Source organism: Cyprinus carpio, chromosome B6, assembly GCF_018340385.1.
Source record: "Cyprinus carpio isolate SPL01 chromosome B6, ASM1834038v1, whole genome shotgun sequence".
NCBI lineage: Eukaryota > Metazoa > Chordata > Actinopteri > Cypriniformes > Cyprinidae > Cyprinus > Cyprinus carpio.
The window spans coordinates 12,797,606-12,816,522 of NC_056602.1; the positions used below are offsets into that span (position 1 = coordinate 12,797,606).

Below are 18,917 nucleotides of genomic sequence, written 5' to 3' on the forward strand. Positions count from 1 at the left end.
TGCCTTTATCTTCAGGCAGGAACAGCAAATCTGCATCCCCACCTGAACTGAATCATCACTGAACTGAATGGAGCTGAATAATGACATTATTGTCTATTTATACCTGCTTTATAGCAGAATTTGAATTTGTCATATTAGATGTCGGCTTCACTGATTCTGGTACATCCCTGTTTATTATTGTGTAGCAGCTTTGAAACAAACTCTTGTAATGCAATAATAAAGGTGCCTTGTAATAATAATTGACTTGCCTTGACAGTGACCAATACCGCTAAGCTTTCCTTACCAAAACTCTACTCCCTCTAAAATGTGCCAGGAAAATGCCATAAAATCCCATTAATTGAAGATTAAGTCTCATGACTGGTTGACCAATGTTTTCTATTTTTAACTCTGGCATCAAATTTGTACAGTGGTAAAATGAATGGTAAACAAAATGAGAGGTTCACACAGTTCTTAAAGAAATTCATTAATTAGCATGCAGATCAGATAGCTGTCTTATAGCTATCTTTCAGCTGTTGTTCATAAAATGGAAACCTACTGTGACTGTTAAACTATGTCTAGATAATATTATATAGTAAAACTATAGAAACAGCTACATAAATACAGTAAATGCAATTCTATCTAAATACATCAATACCTCTGGTGCATGGTGAACATTAAAATCAATCTTTTTCCGAATAAATCACAGTAAAGGAGACAGAATGAACATCGACATGAACATGGGAGTTAGCTTACTTTTTTATTATAAATACATGACATAGGGTTGTAATACCAGAAATACATTTATTCTGTAGGGGTGCATAACACAATCCAAATATCCATGGTCTCTTGTTCTGCATGCAAAGAACATAAAAAAATAATAATTACAAAGTTTTATCTGTCCAATTAAACATGATTTTTTTATGAATTTGCCTCAGCATGTGGTAAAATGACAATTCTCATTGCCATTACAAACTCAAAATTTGTTGTCAGTATGTTCACCCATATTTTTTTTTTTTTTCAGAAATGGCAATGACAGGAATTGATAGGAGATGAAAGAAAAAAAAGGAAAGGACCACAAGCAAGCAGGTTCTCAAACTTTGGTTGTCCAAGCGCTGCCAACAAGGCTATAGCTCTGAAACCCTATTGGTGTTTGTCAGTGACAGTAATCCTCACTTTCTAAATCCAGTTGCCAACTTTATAAAAAAGTTTATTGAGGAACCAGGTCTAATAAGACTTTTTAAGCCCACTGAGCTTTAAGTTTAAAAGGTTCTGTAGTATTTAATTTATTGTCAAAAAGCCTGATGAATTCAAATAGGTAATAAATTTGATTTTAAGATCTTTTTTTATACACATAGGGTGAATCACCCAAAAATCTGGTGAAGATTTTTTTATGATCTACAGGTTACAGCTGGATACATAAACCGGTTTTGTGCAGACTCAAAAATGACCACAGTTTCTGAGAGGGTTGTAAATTATAAATCACAGAAAAATCCTATACATTTCAGGCTTGTAAACACAGTTTTTTGGGTGCATTTCAGGAAGCTGTAGACTTGGAAAGTCTCAGAATAATTTTACTTTTTTACATAAGAATGAGATTGATGCCATTTTCTTTGCACCTGCAAGATCTGAATTTATTCCAAAATGTCTGGCCAAGTATTCAGTAACCACAGCAGACCAAACATTTGCATTCTGCTCAGGGCATTTGAGAGCATCACTGTGCCCAGGCAAAAGAGAACGCTTGTTGAAATGGCTACCAATAAAATTTGATTTATTAAGCACAAAACCAAAGTAGTATTCACACATCTTAAAAAATAAAATAAAACAAATCCATTTACAGGATATTAATTATGCTTTCTGGAGCAAAATCTTGTGGCATTACACCACTGCACTGCACCACTGACAAATTAGTGCAGATGAACTTTTCCAGTTACATCAGCATCTGAACATATGCTAGTCAGATGTTAATAATTTTTCAGTCCTTCACGCTAAAAATCACTTCTCCATTTAAACCATCCCATTGTCTTAAACGTTCCATGTATGTCTGTTAATGTACAGCATTATTACACGAAAGTTCCAGCTACATAATGGCAGCTGCACTCTTCATATTACATCTCAAAGATTTTATAAATTAGGATGTTAAATATTACATATGTAAATAATAATAATATAAAGATTAAAAAAAGCTTGGCTTCTTGCTGGCATGGTTGGATGTACAGTAAAAGGGGTGTGTTTCACACCTATATTCTTCGAAGCCAGTTCGCAAGGGGGAGAAAGGAAGCTACTGAGCGAATTTTATGACCTCTGCTTGTCAATCTCTGACATTGTATCAAAGAGGTCTATATACTGTATATTTGAGACAGTGCTTTACCTGCTGGCATCTGGAATTCCTGCTCTATATTTGTTCAGGCTCAGCGTCCATGCAGGTTTCCCAGGGATTTCTAGGCATCTGTGGCATGGAGACCAGCAACAGACCAATTCCACTGAGGAGGAGCAGGACAAAACCCGTGCATGCACACGCAAAAGACCAAGAATAGTAATACTCGATCCAGATAGTCTCCTCACTTTCTATCATCCTCTTGACTGACTGACGCATTACCTCTACTGAGATGATGGCACACAGACCTGAGGACAGAAAAGATATGAAAATCAATGTACAGTGCCCTCAAAAAAAATATCTTCTTTTCTTTTTTGAAATATTTGAATTGCAAAAGTGTATTTGTACTACCTTGCATTAAAATAAATGTTGATTGTTATCTAATGCAGTGGCATTCAAACAAGTGTCTAAATACCTTTTTGGAATACAACATTTTGGTAATGCCATTTTCTAATATGCAGTGTATGATATAAATTATTTGTAAGAGACTGATTAGACGTTCCATCCTACCTGCAAAAGCAAAGAACATGCCAGCAGGCTTGTACAGATAGTCCTTTCCCTTTCTGAGGGAACCCAACACACACAATGTGCCCAGAATCATGAAGACAAGACTGAAGATGGCTATGGCAGCTGCTGAGATGTTGTATTCTAAGTAGAGAAATCAGCAAGAGCTACATGTTAATGTAAATGATTTTCAAATAGAATACAATATATTATGCTTCACAGCTCTTTCCTAGAAGTTTCTATAAACATAATAATTCAGTTTGTGGATAACTGTCCACCTGTGATTATTTTCCATTTCATCATCCTTTACAGTACATATAGCAGAAGTAGAATGGTGCACAGTGCACATTGTTGGTTTGAACTCACCTCTCTGAGTTTTAACTTCAAAGATCTCAGAATCTTCCCCTGGTGTGAAGTGTCTGAAGTAAGAGCAGTTCATTTCTGGGGTGGGGGGGGTAAAAATATTGATTAATAATGAATTAATTACATTAATATTGTTATTTATTATACCTATACCTAAAGAAACCTGATATTTGAATGTTTAAGTGAATATATGTTTTATATTCTTTTGCTGATCTGTGTCTTATTATTAGCCAGGGCTTATTGCCCCTCACAAGAATTCTTATGTGAATCACCTGTTGCCTTAAGTGTCAACTGCAGAGTTGTTTTTTTATGTCCCGTGTAATTTCACGAACAGCTAAATATAAATGCTGAGTTATTTGACAACTGTTGAAGACTTGGCTCCACGAGACAGAAAATGTGACAAAACTGAACACATGAGGCAGAAGGCAAAGTTTGCTATGCTTTGATGAGACAATCACTGTTCAAAAAAGGGGAGAACAGGTTTTTAACAAAAATCTTCTAATCTGCTGATGTTCACCTGGGATGGTGTTGCTTTATTTAGAGAAATGACTGATAGATTGCTGTAGTGCTGCATGGCATGTTTAGCTAGTCTTTCATGTTGTGCCAAGTAATAAACTAACTGCAGAATCATGTGCCTTTTATTGATGCAGTGATTGGCAAGGAGGACTAAAACATATCACATGTCTAAAATAATTTATGTTTATAGTTTTTTAATATGACACAGAGCAAAGCTGATTGCAACCCTATTCTTAATACTCATTACACACTCCCTGAAACTGTCATATGGATCTATGTTCAAAGTAATGACTGTAATAATGCCAGATATTAATGTACATGTTTCCAAAGATCTTTGTCAACCTGTAATTTCAAATCTACCTGCCAGTTTCACCACATCCTCTCATGTTCAAATAAAATCAATGCCTCTTTTTGCTTCTCTTTTTGTCTTACAGTGTCTCCTGATGATTTGGGCCAGAGTCAAATTGGTATTATTTGAGGGCCAATAGGAATGTCTGTGTTGAGAAAAAGGTGGCAGGCATCTATGCTGTTCTCTCAGATGTGACCGTCAGTCACAGTAATGGAATTGTACCACTCTTAAATTCAGAGTGTCTCCCCTCTTGGGACAGCTGACTATTTACACAGCCTAATTATAGATTTTACTGACTACATTTGCAAGGGCAGTCACACACGTACTCACACAGCTGCTACGTTTTAACATGTTTAAGTAAAAGCTTGAATTCAAGTTTGGGGCAACAATTTATTATTATTATTATTATTATTATTATTATTATTATTATTATTATTATTATTATTATTATTATTTTTATTTACACTTTTACTGATCAACATGTTTAATATGGTTAGTGTTAGGTGTTGGGGCTTTAGGGATATGATCCCAAAAAGGCAGCATGAATTTCTGATTTGAATAATTAAAATTAAAATTTAATTAATTTAATTATAAAAATACTTCTTGTCTGTGAGGTTCAGAGTCACTAACATTCCACACCTGTTAGGTACTTCCTGTCATTCTGCTTACAGCTTTCCCACTTTAGCAGTGATCTCCATGCAGGAGTTGTCATAGCACCTAAACAAGTCCCACGGAAAGAGAAATCCCAGTAGATCTGCAGACCATCAATGGGGCCTGACTAAGGGCTAAAACTATGGATTGAGGGAGGGCTAAAAGATTATGCAACTCTCTGTGTGAAGACACTCTGAAAACCTCGATTATATATAATTTAGTGGTGTCAAATCATTGTGATTAATGATTAATCATAATCAAGATAAAAACTTTTGTTTAACATAATATATGTTTGGGTACTGTGTATATTTATTATGCATATATAAAGACACACACGTACAGGATAAATTAAATTTTTTTTTTTACATGTATTTATGTGTATATATTTATATTCATATAAATTATATCATATTAGTGCTGTCAAATGATTAATCGCAATTTATCACATTCAAAATAAATGTTTTTGTTTACATAATATATGTACAGTATGTGTACTGTGTATATTTATGTTTATATAAATACACAAACATACAGTATATATTTTGAAAATATTTGCATGTATATACATTTATATTCTTATATGTTATATTATATATAAATATATTTAATATATAAACAACATATTTTCTTAAAAATATACATGCATGTGTGTGTATTTATCTATACATAATAAATATACACAGCACACACACATATATTATGTAAACAAAAACTTTTATTTTGAATGTGATTTATCATTTGATACCACTAATATAATTACTTTGGACATGCTTTTGGAAGGAGGAAAGGTCTAAATGTATACACAAAGTTTAGGTGGGAAATGTTTTGCTTTAAATATTTAACTTTAGGTTAAAATGATTAGTAATCAAATGTAGGCTATATATTTTAGCCTAAAGATTAGGTTTAAATCATGTAAAATGTAAGATGTATTCCTCTTGTTCCTCTTATTTGTACTACAACTGTGTTTGTTTATTTATTTATTTATTTATTTATTTATTTATTTATTTATTTATTTGTGAGCATTACAAACACTACAAGTCAAAGGTTTGTACATCTAGTTATTCTTTATTATTATTATTATTATTCAATTATCCACTATTTTCTACAAGCTAATAGTAAAGTCAAAACTATGAAACAAATGCACACATGGGTGTGTGGGAATGATGTATAGAATAAAGTTGTTAAATAAATAAAACTTCTTATATAATTATATATAAACTTTTATACTTTATAAATAGAAATATTAGATTTTGGCATCTTCAAAGTAGCGAAGAATTATACAGGATTTGGACAGAATTATACAGGATCAGTATAGGATTAGGGTCAACACTAGTAATATAATTTTTCCTTATCTTAAAAGCTATTGATCTAAAGGTCTGTGTTTTACATGGCTGAAATTAGTTTTGTTGACAAAAATAAATTGTGCTTATGTATGATGATGATGATTATATTTGTACAAAATTAACATAAAAAATAATGGATAAAAAGGCATGCATAACATGCCTGCATGCATGAAAAGTCATTCGGTCATTTATAAAAAAAAAAAAAGAAAAAAAAGAAAACACCTTAGATAATTAGATAATCTGTCACTTACCCCCCGGTAAGCTGATGGGTCCGCAACCTTTACCAATTAATTCCTCATCCTCAATATAGATGTGTTTCTTACAAAGTCTCCAAAGGCCAAAGTGGGCTGCCTCACATGTTGTGTTTACGTTCTCCACTCGATGACTCAACACGGCCCAGTGGTCTGTCACCACCGCCGTTAACATGCACACTGAGCCCACCATGATCACAAAAAACAAGATTTTAGTCTTGGTTTCCTTCTGCATTTTGTCCAGAACCCACTGCTAATGGACAAATAAAATAAAAAATGGACACAAAAATAACTCTAATGAAGTGAAACAGTGAAAGAAGCACTGAATATCAGGACAGTATAGTAAAGAGACCTGGTCCAGATCGTTCTTGATTCCTAAGATCTCTGTGCAGCACTGTGCTTGTGCATGGATAAAAGGAGCCAAATGACAGTGTCCTAGTATTTATGCTAAGAGACCAGACTCAAACTGCAGCTGTTGGGGCTTGTCAGGAAAGTTGATGACCAAATGGACCTGTCTCACATGAGGTCTGTGGGGGGTGAGTTGGGCTTCTATAAATGTGAGCTGTGAGTCTAACATCTAGCTGCTGACAGATCAGGTTCCATCCACTATTACTAGGGCGTGACAATTCCATGACAAGAATTAATCATTAGGTTTAAGTGGGATTGAGTATAATGTGAGGTAAACTGGACTGACAAAAAAGTCTCAATACTGATACACTGAATAAAAGTTCTTGTTCAGAAAATACAATTCAGTTGTTGTTGTTTCCAAAAACAGCCAAATCTGCTGGATTTCCCTCATAATGAATGGGTGTTGGGTAACTTTGGTTCTCAGTATTTGCTGTCAGATAAACCACGCCTCCAGCAAATGATGAAGCATTATATGTGTGTAACAATTTCAGTCCAAATGTTTTCAAGGAAGAATGATGTTTTATTTTTCATATATTTGTTGTGTGTAGAAGATACTGCCACATTTATGTGTGGCACATAATGCATAGTTTTCATAGGCTAATGATTTAGAAATTTTGTTCATTCCCTTAAAAAATGTGACTGGCTTGAACTGGAACTTATAAGGGGCACCTTTTTAAAATTTACTTCCCTTCACAGCCTTGTATATATAATAAGACATGTTCACAAGTTACTGAGATTAAGTCTTAGTCAAAACTCAAGTCTCTGGGGAAGAGTTGAGTCATGTCTCAAATCTGTCAAGGCCACATCTGTCAAATCTTTTTTAGCAAGTGTTCGCCTGCTGCTGTTTATTTTTTAAAATGGCAATTCATTATTCATCCAATTTACAAGTGACATTACTTTTTGTGTTGGGGAAAGTTACATTCCCTTAAAAGCAACTAATTACATTACGTTTATGGAAAGTAATGCATTACTTTCATGTTACCATTGTGTTACATTTTAAATCTTGGCTGTGATTGCTTGTTTGTTTTTAATATAAAAAGTTATATTTTTGGCAATTGTAAAAACCATTTAAAACCAAAAGTGAAAGGAATAAGCCTCAGGCTGAATGAAATGTAAATTTACATCTGTACGGTAGAGGATGCACCTCAAACAAACCTTTCAATTGTGCTGCCATTCTGGATTGCATGAAGAATAGGACACAGGAGAAGTAGTTCAACACTCTTTAGCAATAAAAAGAAAAAGAAACACAAATTTTATGTTTATCTAAATTCATGTTTGCTTAGTAGTATGGTTATATTGGATCATCGAAGGTCAGCAGAAAAGACTCCATGGTTAATAAAACTGGATTACATAGATAAAGCATATTTGTGTTATTTGACATATTTAATTATTTTTACACAGCACACCCAGTGACTCTGCACATACTCCCAGTTTGTATGAATATTGTTAAAGGAAAGCTTTTGGTTTATAAATGGGAAAACAAAGTAACTGGCATCACTTACTTGAAAAAGTAACTGAGATATATTCTTATAAATTGTTGTAATTACTGTAATAAAGTAATGCATTATAAGTTTCTTGAAAAAGGTAATCTGATTACATACTGTAACACATATTACTTGTAATGTGTTACCACCAAACGTTGATTACTCTTCTTCTGTGATATTTTTATCCCTGCCTTCATCCTGAAATATGCAGAGATATGCTCCAGCATTCCCATATGACCTACACAGTACAAGCGGATATATAACGTGAATGGATGGATGAATGAAAAGATGGATAGGTGGATGGATAGCATGGACTGTGGGTCAGTATAAGGATAAGTACTGTATTTAATTGCAAAACTGACAGACGTGATTTCAGTAATTATTCTCCTGCTATTTTTGTCCAGACTTCACCATAATTGAGTCAGGTGCAATTTCAGACTATTAAACATGCTTGACAAATATTATCATATAGATATTTTATATTCAAACTAGTTTACCCAACAGCAGTATTTCAGCAATATTGCTATACTGACTTCAAGTATTGCAACTTGGTATGCCAAATCAACCTCAGCTGGTCACTTATAAATTGCAGGTTTGGACCACACAGATGGCATTAAAAACAATAATAAAAGTACTGTAGCTGATATGACTAATGCAGGATTATGTGTGATGCCTGGCTTCAGAATATCTGGAATATAGTGCAGAAGTACTTACTGCTTTTATTGTATTTTAAAACATTTTAATAAAATTCTAATCAATAGAATGTTGGCTTTAGGTTTGGAAAATGGAACTCAACTGAATTAACAATGAACTGACTGCAGCTGAATAATGACACAGTCTTGCTACAGCTACTTTATAACAGAATTTGGATTTGCCTCCTACTTGAAGTTTACACTATTGGTTCTGTTTCTTTCCTGTTTAATGCTGTGCTTCTATCTCACAGAAATATACCCGCTATAGTCAACATGCTGTGCAAATTGGTTGAAAATCAGTCAAATTATCTTTCCTTTAGGCACTAGACAGACAGAACATCACTGGCAAATGCCACACAAAGCTGACGACAGTGTGGTCACCAGAGATCTTCCTGCTCATAATGGTGTGCACATATTATCCCACAGACCATGACCTGCACATGATCAGTGAGAACAACTGGACCAGACCTGGCCTGTCACAAGATGAGGTCATCATCAAAGAACAAAGAAGGACAATTTGAATTCTAAATCATACGAAAAAAAAAAAAAAGACCTATAGCCTCAAAGAAAGCAGGTGTAAAGTATCAGTTAATAATCACGTCTTTCTCAACTTTTTGCACAAAATGATACAAGGTGATTTATTTTTTATTTTTTTATTTTTTTTCAGAGAGATTACTTCTGGAGGAGTTGAACTTGAAGCAGCAATACTTGTATCTGGCAGTATTGCTTGCTTGAAGATGTAAATAATAGTTATGTGTTATCATTTTTGTATTTATATATTTATGAAACATGAACATTAATAAGAACTTTTGTAGGACAATTTATAAGGAATTTTGTAAAAATCATACATTTACATTTAAATTGCACTATTCCATTTTAGTTTTCTAGTACATTTCCCTGCTGCCCTTTAGCCTCCTGCAAAAGTCATTTCTGTCTCCCTGTCATGAACTCAGGCCAAACTGCCATCTGCTCTCTTACATTTCAAAATGAATATGATTAATGAACTGAGCCAAGATATTTTAAAAACTATATATTTGACACATATTTGTTCACCTTGAAATCAGTGCCTCCTGAGCATCAGAAATTCATGAAATTTCCCATGTTCAGACTTTCCTATTGTCCATGTGAAATTTGGGAAATTAGTAATTATAGACCACACCTTTTTTTTAAAAAAAAGGCTTTGATAAAACAAAACAAAACAAAACAAAACAAAACAAAACAAAACAAAACAAAAAACAAAATTAAAAATAAAATAAAATAAAATAAAATAAAATAAAATAAAATAAAATAAAATAAAATAAAATAAAATAAAATAAAATAAAATAAAATAAAATAAAACATAAAATAAAACATGGTAGCTCTGCATCTGTTAGGAACAAATGTAATAAAGCCTTCCTGGCAATTTTGTAAAACCAGATTACATTTTATTTTGAGTCCTTGTTACAGTGTAATTATACAATTAGGTACTGTGTAGTATGAATTAACAACATGTGCTTAGTACAAAGTTGGGATAAGGATTATATTTTGGCTTTTTGTTAATCTACACAGTAAAATAAAATAGGCAGTAAGAGTAAAAGTTCAGTCATAATCCTTTAGAGAAGTGGTTCTTATGTAATTATTCATTGACTGATTGATTGCATATGCTGTTGTTATTTTCACCATACATCTTTAATGTCATTTTAGTCATGAAAATGTTCACAAAATAAATAATTTACGTTATAATGCAGTCATGATATGAAAGGAATATATTGCAATAAATCCTGTGATTTACTCTTAAAGCACATCCAGTTCATGTTTATTCACAGTGCATTATTCATCAGGGGTTCTGAAATCATTGTGTGGAGTAATAGGGTATTCCGTTCATGCACTAGGGCTGGGAACCACTGTCTCACAAGACCTCAGGGAAATAAAAAATCTCACCACGTTGACATTGTGAAATGAAAACCTGTTGGAGCTAATCACCACTGTGGTAACTGCATCCCAACTGTGGAGAATCCATGCCTGTATTATTACTCTTCCATCATAACATATATTTTGTTTTTTAAAGATCACCAGACTGACATCTCCAAACATTCAGTGGATTCTGTCCTTGGCTTTAGGAATGCTACAGCTGACTGGCTGCATATCCTGTGAATGGCGTAATGTGTGAGCACGATAGTAAGGTTTTGCTTCATTAGATAAATGCTTACAACAGTGAACTGTTCTGCATCTAGGGTGCTTGTGCAAGTCATCCATGACACATTAGAAACCAGATGAACAAGTTAATCATATGTGACAAAATAATTTCCCCTAGGGTTTTTTATTCTCCATGATGCCAGATGTTTAATTTTGGCATGGAAAGTGATAGACAGAAAAACACTCATCTTAGAAAAACACTCATTTTGGGGGTAGTATGTTCCAGCTTATTCCATCTGACAATTGTAATAAAGTTTCAATTCAATTTCCCTTATAGAAATATATTTTATTTATATTTTTGGGTCATCAACAAACTTATAATTCATTTTAATTTAAATGGAAAAAAGCAAACAACTATTTCTTGTGGCAGTGTTTCATTGTAACTGAGCTGGCTTCTTTTAATGAAGTAATGCAAAACTAAATTGTCATCTATAGTCAAAACAATGTAATTCACTGAAACCATTTAATTCACATGTTTGGAACTAAACTCCGCAGCAAGGTAGGACTCCAGGACCAAGGTTGCCTACCCTTGCCACACACACACACACACACACACATACATACATTCAATAAAAATTATTATATAATCAATTTTTTTTTTTTTCACATTTTTTTTGATCTGAACTCAAAGATCTAAGACTTCTTCTATGTACACAAAAGGCCTATTTCTCTCAAATATTGTTCACAAATCTGTGTTAGTGAGCACTTCTCCTTTGCCGAGATAATCCATCCACCTCACAGGTGTGGCATGTCAAGATGCTGATTAGACAGCATGATTATTACACAGGTGTGCCTTAGGCTGGCCACAATAAAAGGCCACTCTAAAATGTGCAGTTTTATCACACAGCACAATGCCACAGATGTTGCAGGTTTGAGGGAGCGTGCAGTTGGCATGCTGACTGCAGTAATGTTCACCAGAGCTGTTGCCCGTGAATTGAATGTTCATTTCTCTACCATAAGCTGTCTACAAAGGCGCTTCAGAGAATCTGGCAGTACATCAAACCGGCCTCACAACCGCAGACCACATGTAACCACACCAGCCCAGGACCTTCACATCCAGCATCATTACCTCCAAGACTGTCTGCGTGTTCCAGTTCCTGCCAAAATTTAGCAACTTCGAAGAGGAGTGGACCACATTCCAATTGCCACAATCAACAACCTGATTAACTCTATGCGACGGAGATGTGTTGCACTGCGGGAAGCAAATGGTGGTCACACCAGATACTGACTGGTTTTCGGACCACCCGGACCCCTCAATACAGTAAAACTGCACATTTTAGAGTGGCCTTTTATTGTGGCCAGCCTAAGGCACACCTGTGCAATAATCATGCTGAAAGGAGTGAAATTATTTCCTTATGAAATGAATTCTTTGTGAAGTCAAACACTCAGGAACTCTCGCAATGCACATGCAAATTCAACAAAACAATGGGCTTTGATCTCTTCGTGAAGCCAAACACTCAGGAACTCTTGCAATGCAAATGCCATACCACAAGACAACAGATAGGAAGATCTGGAAGAAAGACCATTTGCTCTTCAGTCCCTTCACCCATCCTTCCCCCCTGGGCACATGGTGCAGGCAACTAAAAGTTGCTATGCTCACATTAAACATTGACTATATCTTCAGGATTCATGATAGTAAACTTTTCATGTTTGGTGTCATTTTAAAGGTATTTGTGCGATTGGTAAATTGGTCTCAGTCACTTGTATTATAAGAAAGATTGAGAACTTTTGTAGAATTGTGTTCTGCCGAGGAGGGGGTGTGTCCCCCTTTAGGGGTCTCTGTCTATCTATCTATCTCCAAGCCAGTTGTTACCCTGGAGCCATGAGAACCTAACACACCAAAAGGTCTTTATGTTTTTATAACTGATTTGAAGATTTCTTTGTTGTCTGGTCTGAGTATAAAAGGGAAGTGACAAAACATTGCGGGGGGATTCTGTAGTCAGGAGAACCCCCATGCAGTGTGTGAGAGTCTCTGGAGCTCTGCACCAGAACTCTCGCTGCTGTGTGTCTCTTTGCTGTCAGGTATGATTTAAAAATGTAACTGTGTTAAACACATTGTGCCCATAGAGCACACTGTATAGTTGTTTGTGCTACTACATGTGCACATAAGCTAGTTAAGTTTATTCTCTAAAACACCTGAGCACTTTGCTATGCATTTTAGACTGTGTGTCTTAAATTAGGATAACTGTTACATGTGTGACTATGTTAAATTTGTTTGTCTCCTGCGTGGAACTCTTGGCTGTTTTCCCATATGGCTACAGTGTCTATGTACAGGAGCGGGTTGCCACCAGCTACAATGTGATTCACAATTGCATTATCTTTTCTAAATTGGCTTATAATTGTTTCATTTTGTAATTGGCATGATACAATTTTACCTGACAAATAATAAATTGTTAAATTTGATTTATTCTGATCTCTTCTGAAATCATTTTTCAAGTAGATTAATGTGTAGTGGTATTTCCACAAATCTGTGTTCAGGACAGATCGTACTGAAGCACCAATGGATGAACCATAGGAAACACCATTAGGTCCTTCAGATTTCTGACTGTCACTTACTCAACACGATGTAGCTCTCGTGGTTATAGGAAAAAAAAATTATGAGCATGCAGGGTGTAGTTCACTTAAAGGTATTATAACTACTCTGCATCCTCTGACTAAGTTTGAAACTGACGAATTTGTGTCCGTGGGTTCACTATCAGCTGAGTGTAATTCTTGTGTGATACCTGGTCCCATAATGAACGAATAATTGAAAGTATGGGATTTTCAGAATAATCAAATATCTAAATTAATAAACAATCGATATTTGTGATCAGTTTTTAACTAGAAACATTGCCTAAATTTAATGATCATATGAAATTGGAGTCAGATTGAACACGGAGCTAGACTAAAATTCAAACTAAATCCTGATAAATTCAGAGGCGTAAGTAAAAGGCCAAATACGCATTAAACCTTTGACCAGGCCTCTGGATTCTGCTTTTTGGGCTGGTGGGTGGATTCTTACAATGCCGTCTACTCAGCATCTTGATATGCCACACCTGTGAGAATGAGAAGTGCTCACTAACACAGATTTAGACTGATTTGTAAACAATATTTGAGAAAAATAGGCCTTTTGTGTACATAGAAAAAGTCTTAGCTCTTTGAATTCAGCTCATGAAAAATGGGGGCAAAAACAAAAGTGTTGCATTCATAATTTTGTTTAGTGTACATATACATAAATAAATAGTAATCCAAAATAGTTTAATAGATAAAATAGTTAAAATAGTTAATAAATAGTTTCTCTGAGCTTTTTTCTCTGAGATGCAAATAAAGTAAATGATTTATTGAAAACGTAATAATAATAATAATCTAAAATAATAATAATAATCTATAATAATCTAATAATAAAAACAATCATTTTCTTAAACAGTCTCATTTACACTTTATTTTAAATTTCAGTATCTCTTTACTGTAATTACACAAATAAGTATTGAGTACGTAATTAGCTACAAGAACTTACTATTTGGTTAAGTTTAGAGTTTAGGATTAGTTGCTTGTAATAATGCATAATTTACTGTTATTACTAATACTAGTAGGTAAATGTAACGTGTAACTATATCACCTTAAAATAAAGTGTTACCACAGTCTTAATATTCTCTAAGCTCTAAAGTAAGTGCATCTGTTTTATGGGACATTATAACTCTATTACATGTCTGCTAGATGTAGTAACTTGTCATCACGTGACCTGTATTGATCAAAATGTTTGTTACATACAGTTCATATTTCTCCCTTTGTTTGTTTGTTTGTTTTTTGACTGTCTGTTTTGTGTCGCTAAATGCAATTGTGTATCACACTGATCTGAGATAGAGATTTCAACAGCAGATAAAGGTTTACTGAGAATACTGGTCAATACTTTGGTACACAGAAAAAAATTAGCACATTTGTATTTATACACTATTTTTATTTTTGTATCCATGTGTTACATATAAACAAAAAAACATTATGGAAGATACATGCATGTCTGAAAATTTTTTCATCTTTGTACACCTGTCAAAACACACACAGTTTGCTTGAATTAGAAATTTTAATCTGGTGTGAACAAGAAACATCTTGGTTACGTATGAAACCCTTGTTTCCTGAAGGAGTGAATGGAGACATCACGTCGACGAATTGGGGATCTCACTAGAGAGACCAATCTACTTTGAGTGTACACTAAACAAGCCAATGCATATTGGCATGCGATGATTGCATCCAGCTGCCACTGATTGCAGCAAGAGTATAAATAGGCAGCAGGTGCAACGCATTCTCAGGTTATCCCTGAGGAACAGAGCCGGTGACCCGGCCGCTCAGCAGTGGTACAGCAGCTGTGGTGACGGGATGTGATGTTTCCATTGCCTCCTTCAGGGAACGAGGGATACATACATAACGGAGACGTTCCCTTTCAGTCGGTCATTTTCAAAGTCACGTTGATAACTGACGAATTAGGGAATCCCTACTAAAGAACCATGGATGATGCCCCTTTGAGTGTCCTGTGCGAGCCTTCTAAATCCCTTTGGGTGTAAGCTAGGGCTTGCAGCAGGAAGACCAGTCACTGTTGTATTAGCACTACCCACTCAGTGAGATTGGATAACACTGGGAAAACATACCCGTTCCACTTTGAACATGAATTTTGCGGAAGCCCCATCATTTCTTAAGGAGGTTTCAGAAGCATTTACACATATGGTTAACTGTATAGATACATATGGAAGACTAAGAGGTGGTTGTAGCACTCTTCTAACCCACTTCTGGTAAAGTGAGCACACAACTTGAGAGGGCAAGGCACCCCCTGTGCCTGATAAGCCAGTGTGAGAGCATCACCTATCCAGTGGGCCATCCTCTGCTTGTAGATGGCATTCCCCTTCTGCAGGCCTCCATAACAGACAAAGAGCCGTTCTGAGGTCCTGATGCTTTGTATCCAGTCTACGTACCATCTTAAGGTGTGGACAGGACAGAGCAAAGCTAGGGCTGGGTCTGCATCCTCCAGTGGGGAGCACTTGTAGGTTCACTACCTGATCCCTGAAGGGGGTAGTAGGAACCTTGGGCATATAGCCGGGCCGGGGCCTCAGGGTTACCTGGGAGTCAGCCAGATTTGTCGACCAAAAATGCATGCAGGTCCCCTACCCTCTTGATGGAGGCCAGTGCAACCAGGAACAGAGTTTTCATGGAAAGAACCTTTAGCTTGAGTGACTGCAAAGAATGGGCCTTGCTGTCCCAAGTCAGGTCCCAAGAGGGTATAGAAGCAGGGCGAGGACCTTCTCACCTCCCTAGGGAACCTGATGACCAAGTTATGCTTCCCTACCTAGAAAATAGATCCTTCCTCAGAGGAATCTGCCAGGAAGGAGCTGTCACGTGAAGCATCAGTTCTGGGAACAAGGTCCAGTTGGGCCAGTAGGGTGCAATGAGAAAGACCTGCTCCTCATCCTCCCTGACTTAATAAACAAACTCTAGCTGGTCTAAAATGTAGCATCTAGAGTTCTTACTAAAACCAGGAAGTATGACCATATTAGCCCGGTTCTGTCAACACTGCACTGGCTACCTATTAAACATCGTACAGATTTTTAAAATATTGCTTATTACTTATAAAGCCCTGAATGGTTTAGCACCTCAGTATTTGAACGATCTCTTGTTAGATTTTAGTCCTCCACGTCCGCTGCATTCTCAAATCTCTGGCAATTTGATAATACCTAGAATATCAAAATCAACAGATCTAAACTCTGGAATAACCTACCTAACATTGTTTGGGAGGCAGACACACTCTTGCAGTTTAAATCTAGTTTAAAGACCCATCTCTTTAACCTGGCTTACACATAACACACTAATATGCTTCTAATACCCAAATCCGTTAAATGATTTTTAGGCTGCATTAATTAGGTCAACCGGAACTGGGAACACTTCCCATAACACCCGATGTCCTTGCTACATAGTTAGAAGAATAGCATCTACGCTAATATTAGTCTGTTTCTCTCTTATTCCAAGGTTACCATAGCCATCAGATCCAGTATGTATCCAGATCAGATGGTCACTGCAGTCACCTGGATCCAGTACGTATCCAGACCAGATGGTGGATCAGCACCTAGAAAGGACCTCTACAGGCTTGAAAGACAGTGGAGACCAGGACATCTAGATGAGCCCCAGATACAGATCCCCTGTAGAGACCTTGTCTCAGACGACCACCGGGACAAGACCACAGGAACCAGTTGGGTCCTCTGCACAAAGTGACTTTGCTGCAGCCTGGAACTGAACTGCTGGACTGAACTGACTTGACTTTGCACAGTGTCTGTGTGAGAAGGCTCACTGGGGGAACGCATATTTGCTCAGGCCCTGCGGCCAGCTGTGTGCCAGTGCGTCTGTGCTGAGTGTTCTCTCTGTCAGGGAGTAGAACAGCTGGCAGTGGGACATTTCTAGGGAGGCAAACAGGTCTACCTGAGTGGCTCTGAAATTTCTCCAAATCAGCTGGACAGTCTGCGGATGGAGTCTCCATTATTCTCCATGCTTCTAACTCCAAAGGAGGAGGTGGCAGGCGAGTTGCAGCATGCGACGGGAGCACAGACCACCTTTTTGGCTGATGTACGCAACAGTCGCAGTTGTCTATACAGACCAGTACAAGCTTGCCTCTTATGCACCCTTTGAGGTGTTTAAGGCAAGGCGCACTACTAACAACTCTAAGCAATTGATATGCCACTGCAGTTGGCACCCCACACCTCCGAGATTGCCCACCTCGGGACTCAGCCATGGAGCCAGTGCTAAAGCAGTCTCATATGAAGCAGCTTCCATATGCCCCAAGAGCCTCTGAAATTTTTTCAGTGGGACTGCTTTCCTGCCTTTGAATGAATTCAAACAGTTCAACACCGACAGAGTACGTTCCTCTGTAAGGCATGCTGTCTGTTCAACCAAATTCAACTCCATACCGAGAAAAGAGATCCTCTGCATCAGGGAGAATTTGCTCTTTTCCCAGTTGACACGAACACCCTACTGGCTGAGGTGCCTGAGCACCAGGTCCCTGTGCTTGCACAACTGATCCCGAGACTGTACTACTATTAGCAAGCTGAGGAATGCAAAGACCTTGCTTTCTCAGGGGACAAGTGCCCCCTCCTCAACGTTCATGAAGAAACAGGGAGACAGGGCCTTGTACTGATATACTCGTACTTCAAACGTGAACCGCAGAAATGGTCTGTGGCACAGAAGGATCGAGACATGAAAGTACGTGTCCTCCAGGTGATCACTGCAAACCAGTCTCGGGGATGGATGCACCCGAAGATGCGTTTCTGCGTTATCTTGAATGGTAGCATGTAAAGGGACCAGTTCAAGACACGCAGGTCCAAGATTGGTTGTAACCCACCACTTTCTTGAGTACAACAAAGAAGGGGCTTTAAAACCCTGACTCCATATCGCCAGTCATGCAAGACATGAGCATCGGCTGCCTTTACTGATGTGAAGTGGATGCCCCTGAACTTGGGGGGATGCTGGGTGAACTGAATCGCATAGTTGAGTCTTATGGTCCAAAGGAGCCAGTAAAACACGCTGGGCAGTGCTAGCCAGGTTCCCAGAAACCGTGCAAGCAGGACCAGCGGAACCACCGACATACACAGAGTGGGGCAGCGAGGTGGAATGCAGGGACCTGACTTGGGCAACTCGTGGGTGGTCCAAAGCGGGGTCTGAGTGTGCACTGCAACACTTACCAGGTTCCACGTTTGGGCAGAGGGTGTGTGAGTAGGGCCTTTGATAGTGCTCTCGAACCGCCCACTGCTGCCATCGGACGGGTGGAGGCAGCAGCTGTAGCAGTAAGTGTGTTTATCATAAGGGGGGTGCTACT

At 37.1% G+C, this 18,917-nt stretch overlaps 1 protein-coding gene across 3 annotated transcripts; it reads right to left on the reverse strand.

Annotated features, from left to right (window-relative positions):
* Positions 1–717: 717 nt before the first annotated feature.
* Positions 718–6,799, reverse strand: cacng1a (calcium channel, voltage-dependent, gamma subunit 1a). Of its 3 annotated transcripts, none has more exons than XM_019106211.2 (5): positions 6,683–6,799; positions 6,331–6,580; positions 3,224–3,298; positions 2,864–3,001; positions 718–2,601 (listed from the first exon to the last, which is right to left on the reverse strand). In XM_019106211.2, the coding sequence occupies exons 2-5, from the start codon at positions 6,563–6,565 to the stop codon at positions 2,372–2,374; spliced, it is 678 nt and encodes a 225-aa protein (XP_018961756.1). In that variant the 5' UTR covers positions 6,566–6,580; positions 6,683–6,799; the 3' UTR covers positions 718–2,371. The 3 variants fall into 3 exon arrangements, with proteins under 3 accessions (XP_018961756.1, XP_018961755.1, XP_018961754.1); XM_019106210.2 differs by having other exon boundaries at positions 6,331–6,583; positions 6,683–6,775; XM_019106209.2 differs by having other exon boundaries at positions 718–830; positions 2,348–2,601; positions 6,331–6,757.
* Positions 6,800–18,917: the final 12,118 nt, after the last annotated feature.

Bases quoted from the DNA above. Each gene is read 5' to 3' on its own strand.
- cacng1a (XM_019106211.2), bottom strand. From the start codon at position 6,565: ATGCAGAAGGAAACCAAGACTAAAATCTTGTTTTTTGTGATCATGGTG. The intron at 3,002-3,223 runs GTGAGTTCAAAC...TTCTCTACTTAG, and splicing joins TGAAGTTAAAACTCAGAGAG to AATACAACATCTCAGCAGCT. The intron at 2,602-2,863 runs GTAGGATGGAAC...TTCTGTCCTCAG, and splicing joins CATGTTCTTTGCTTTTGCAG to GTCTGTGTGCCATCATCTCA.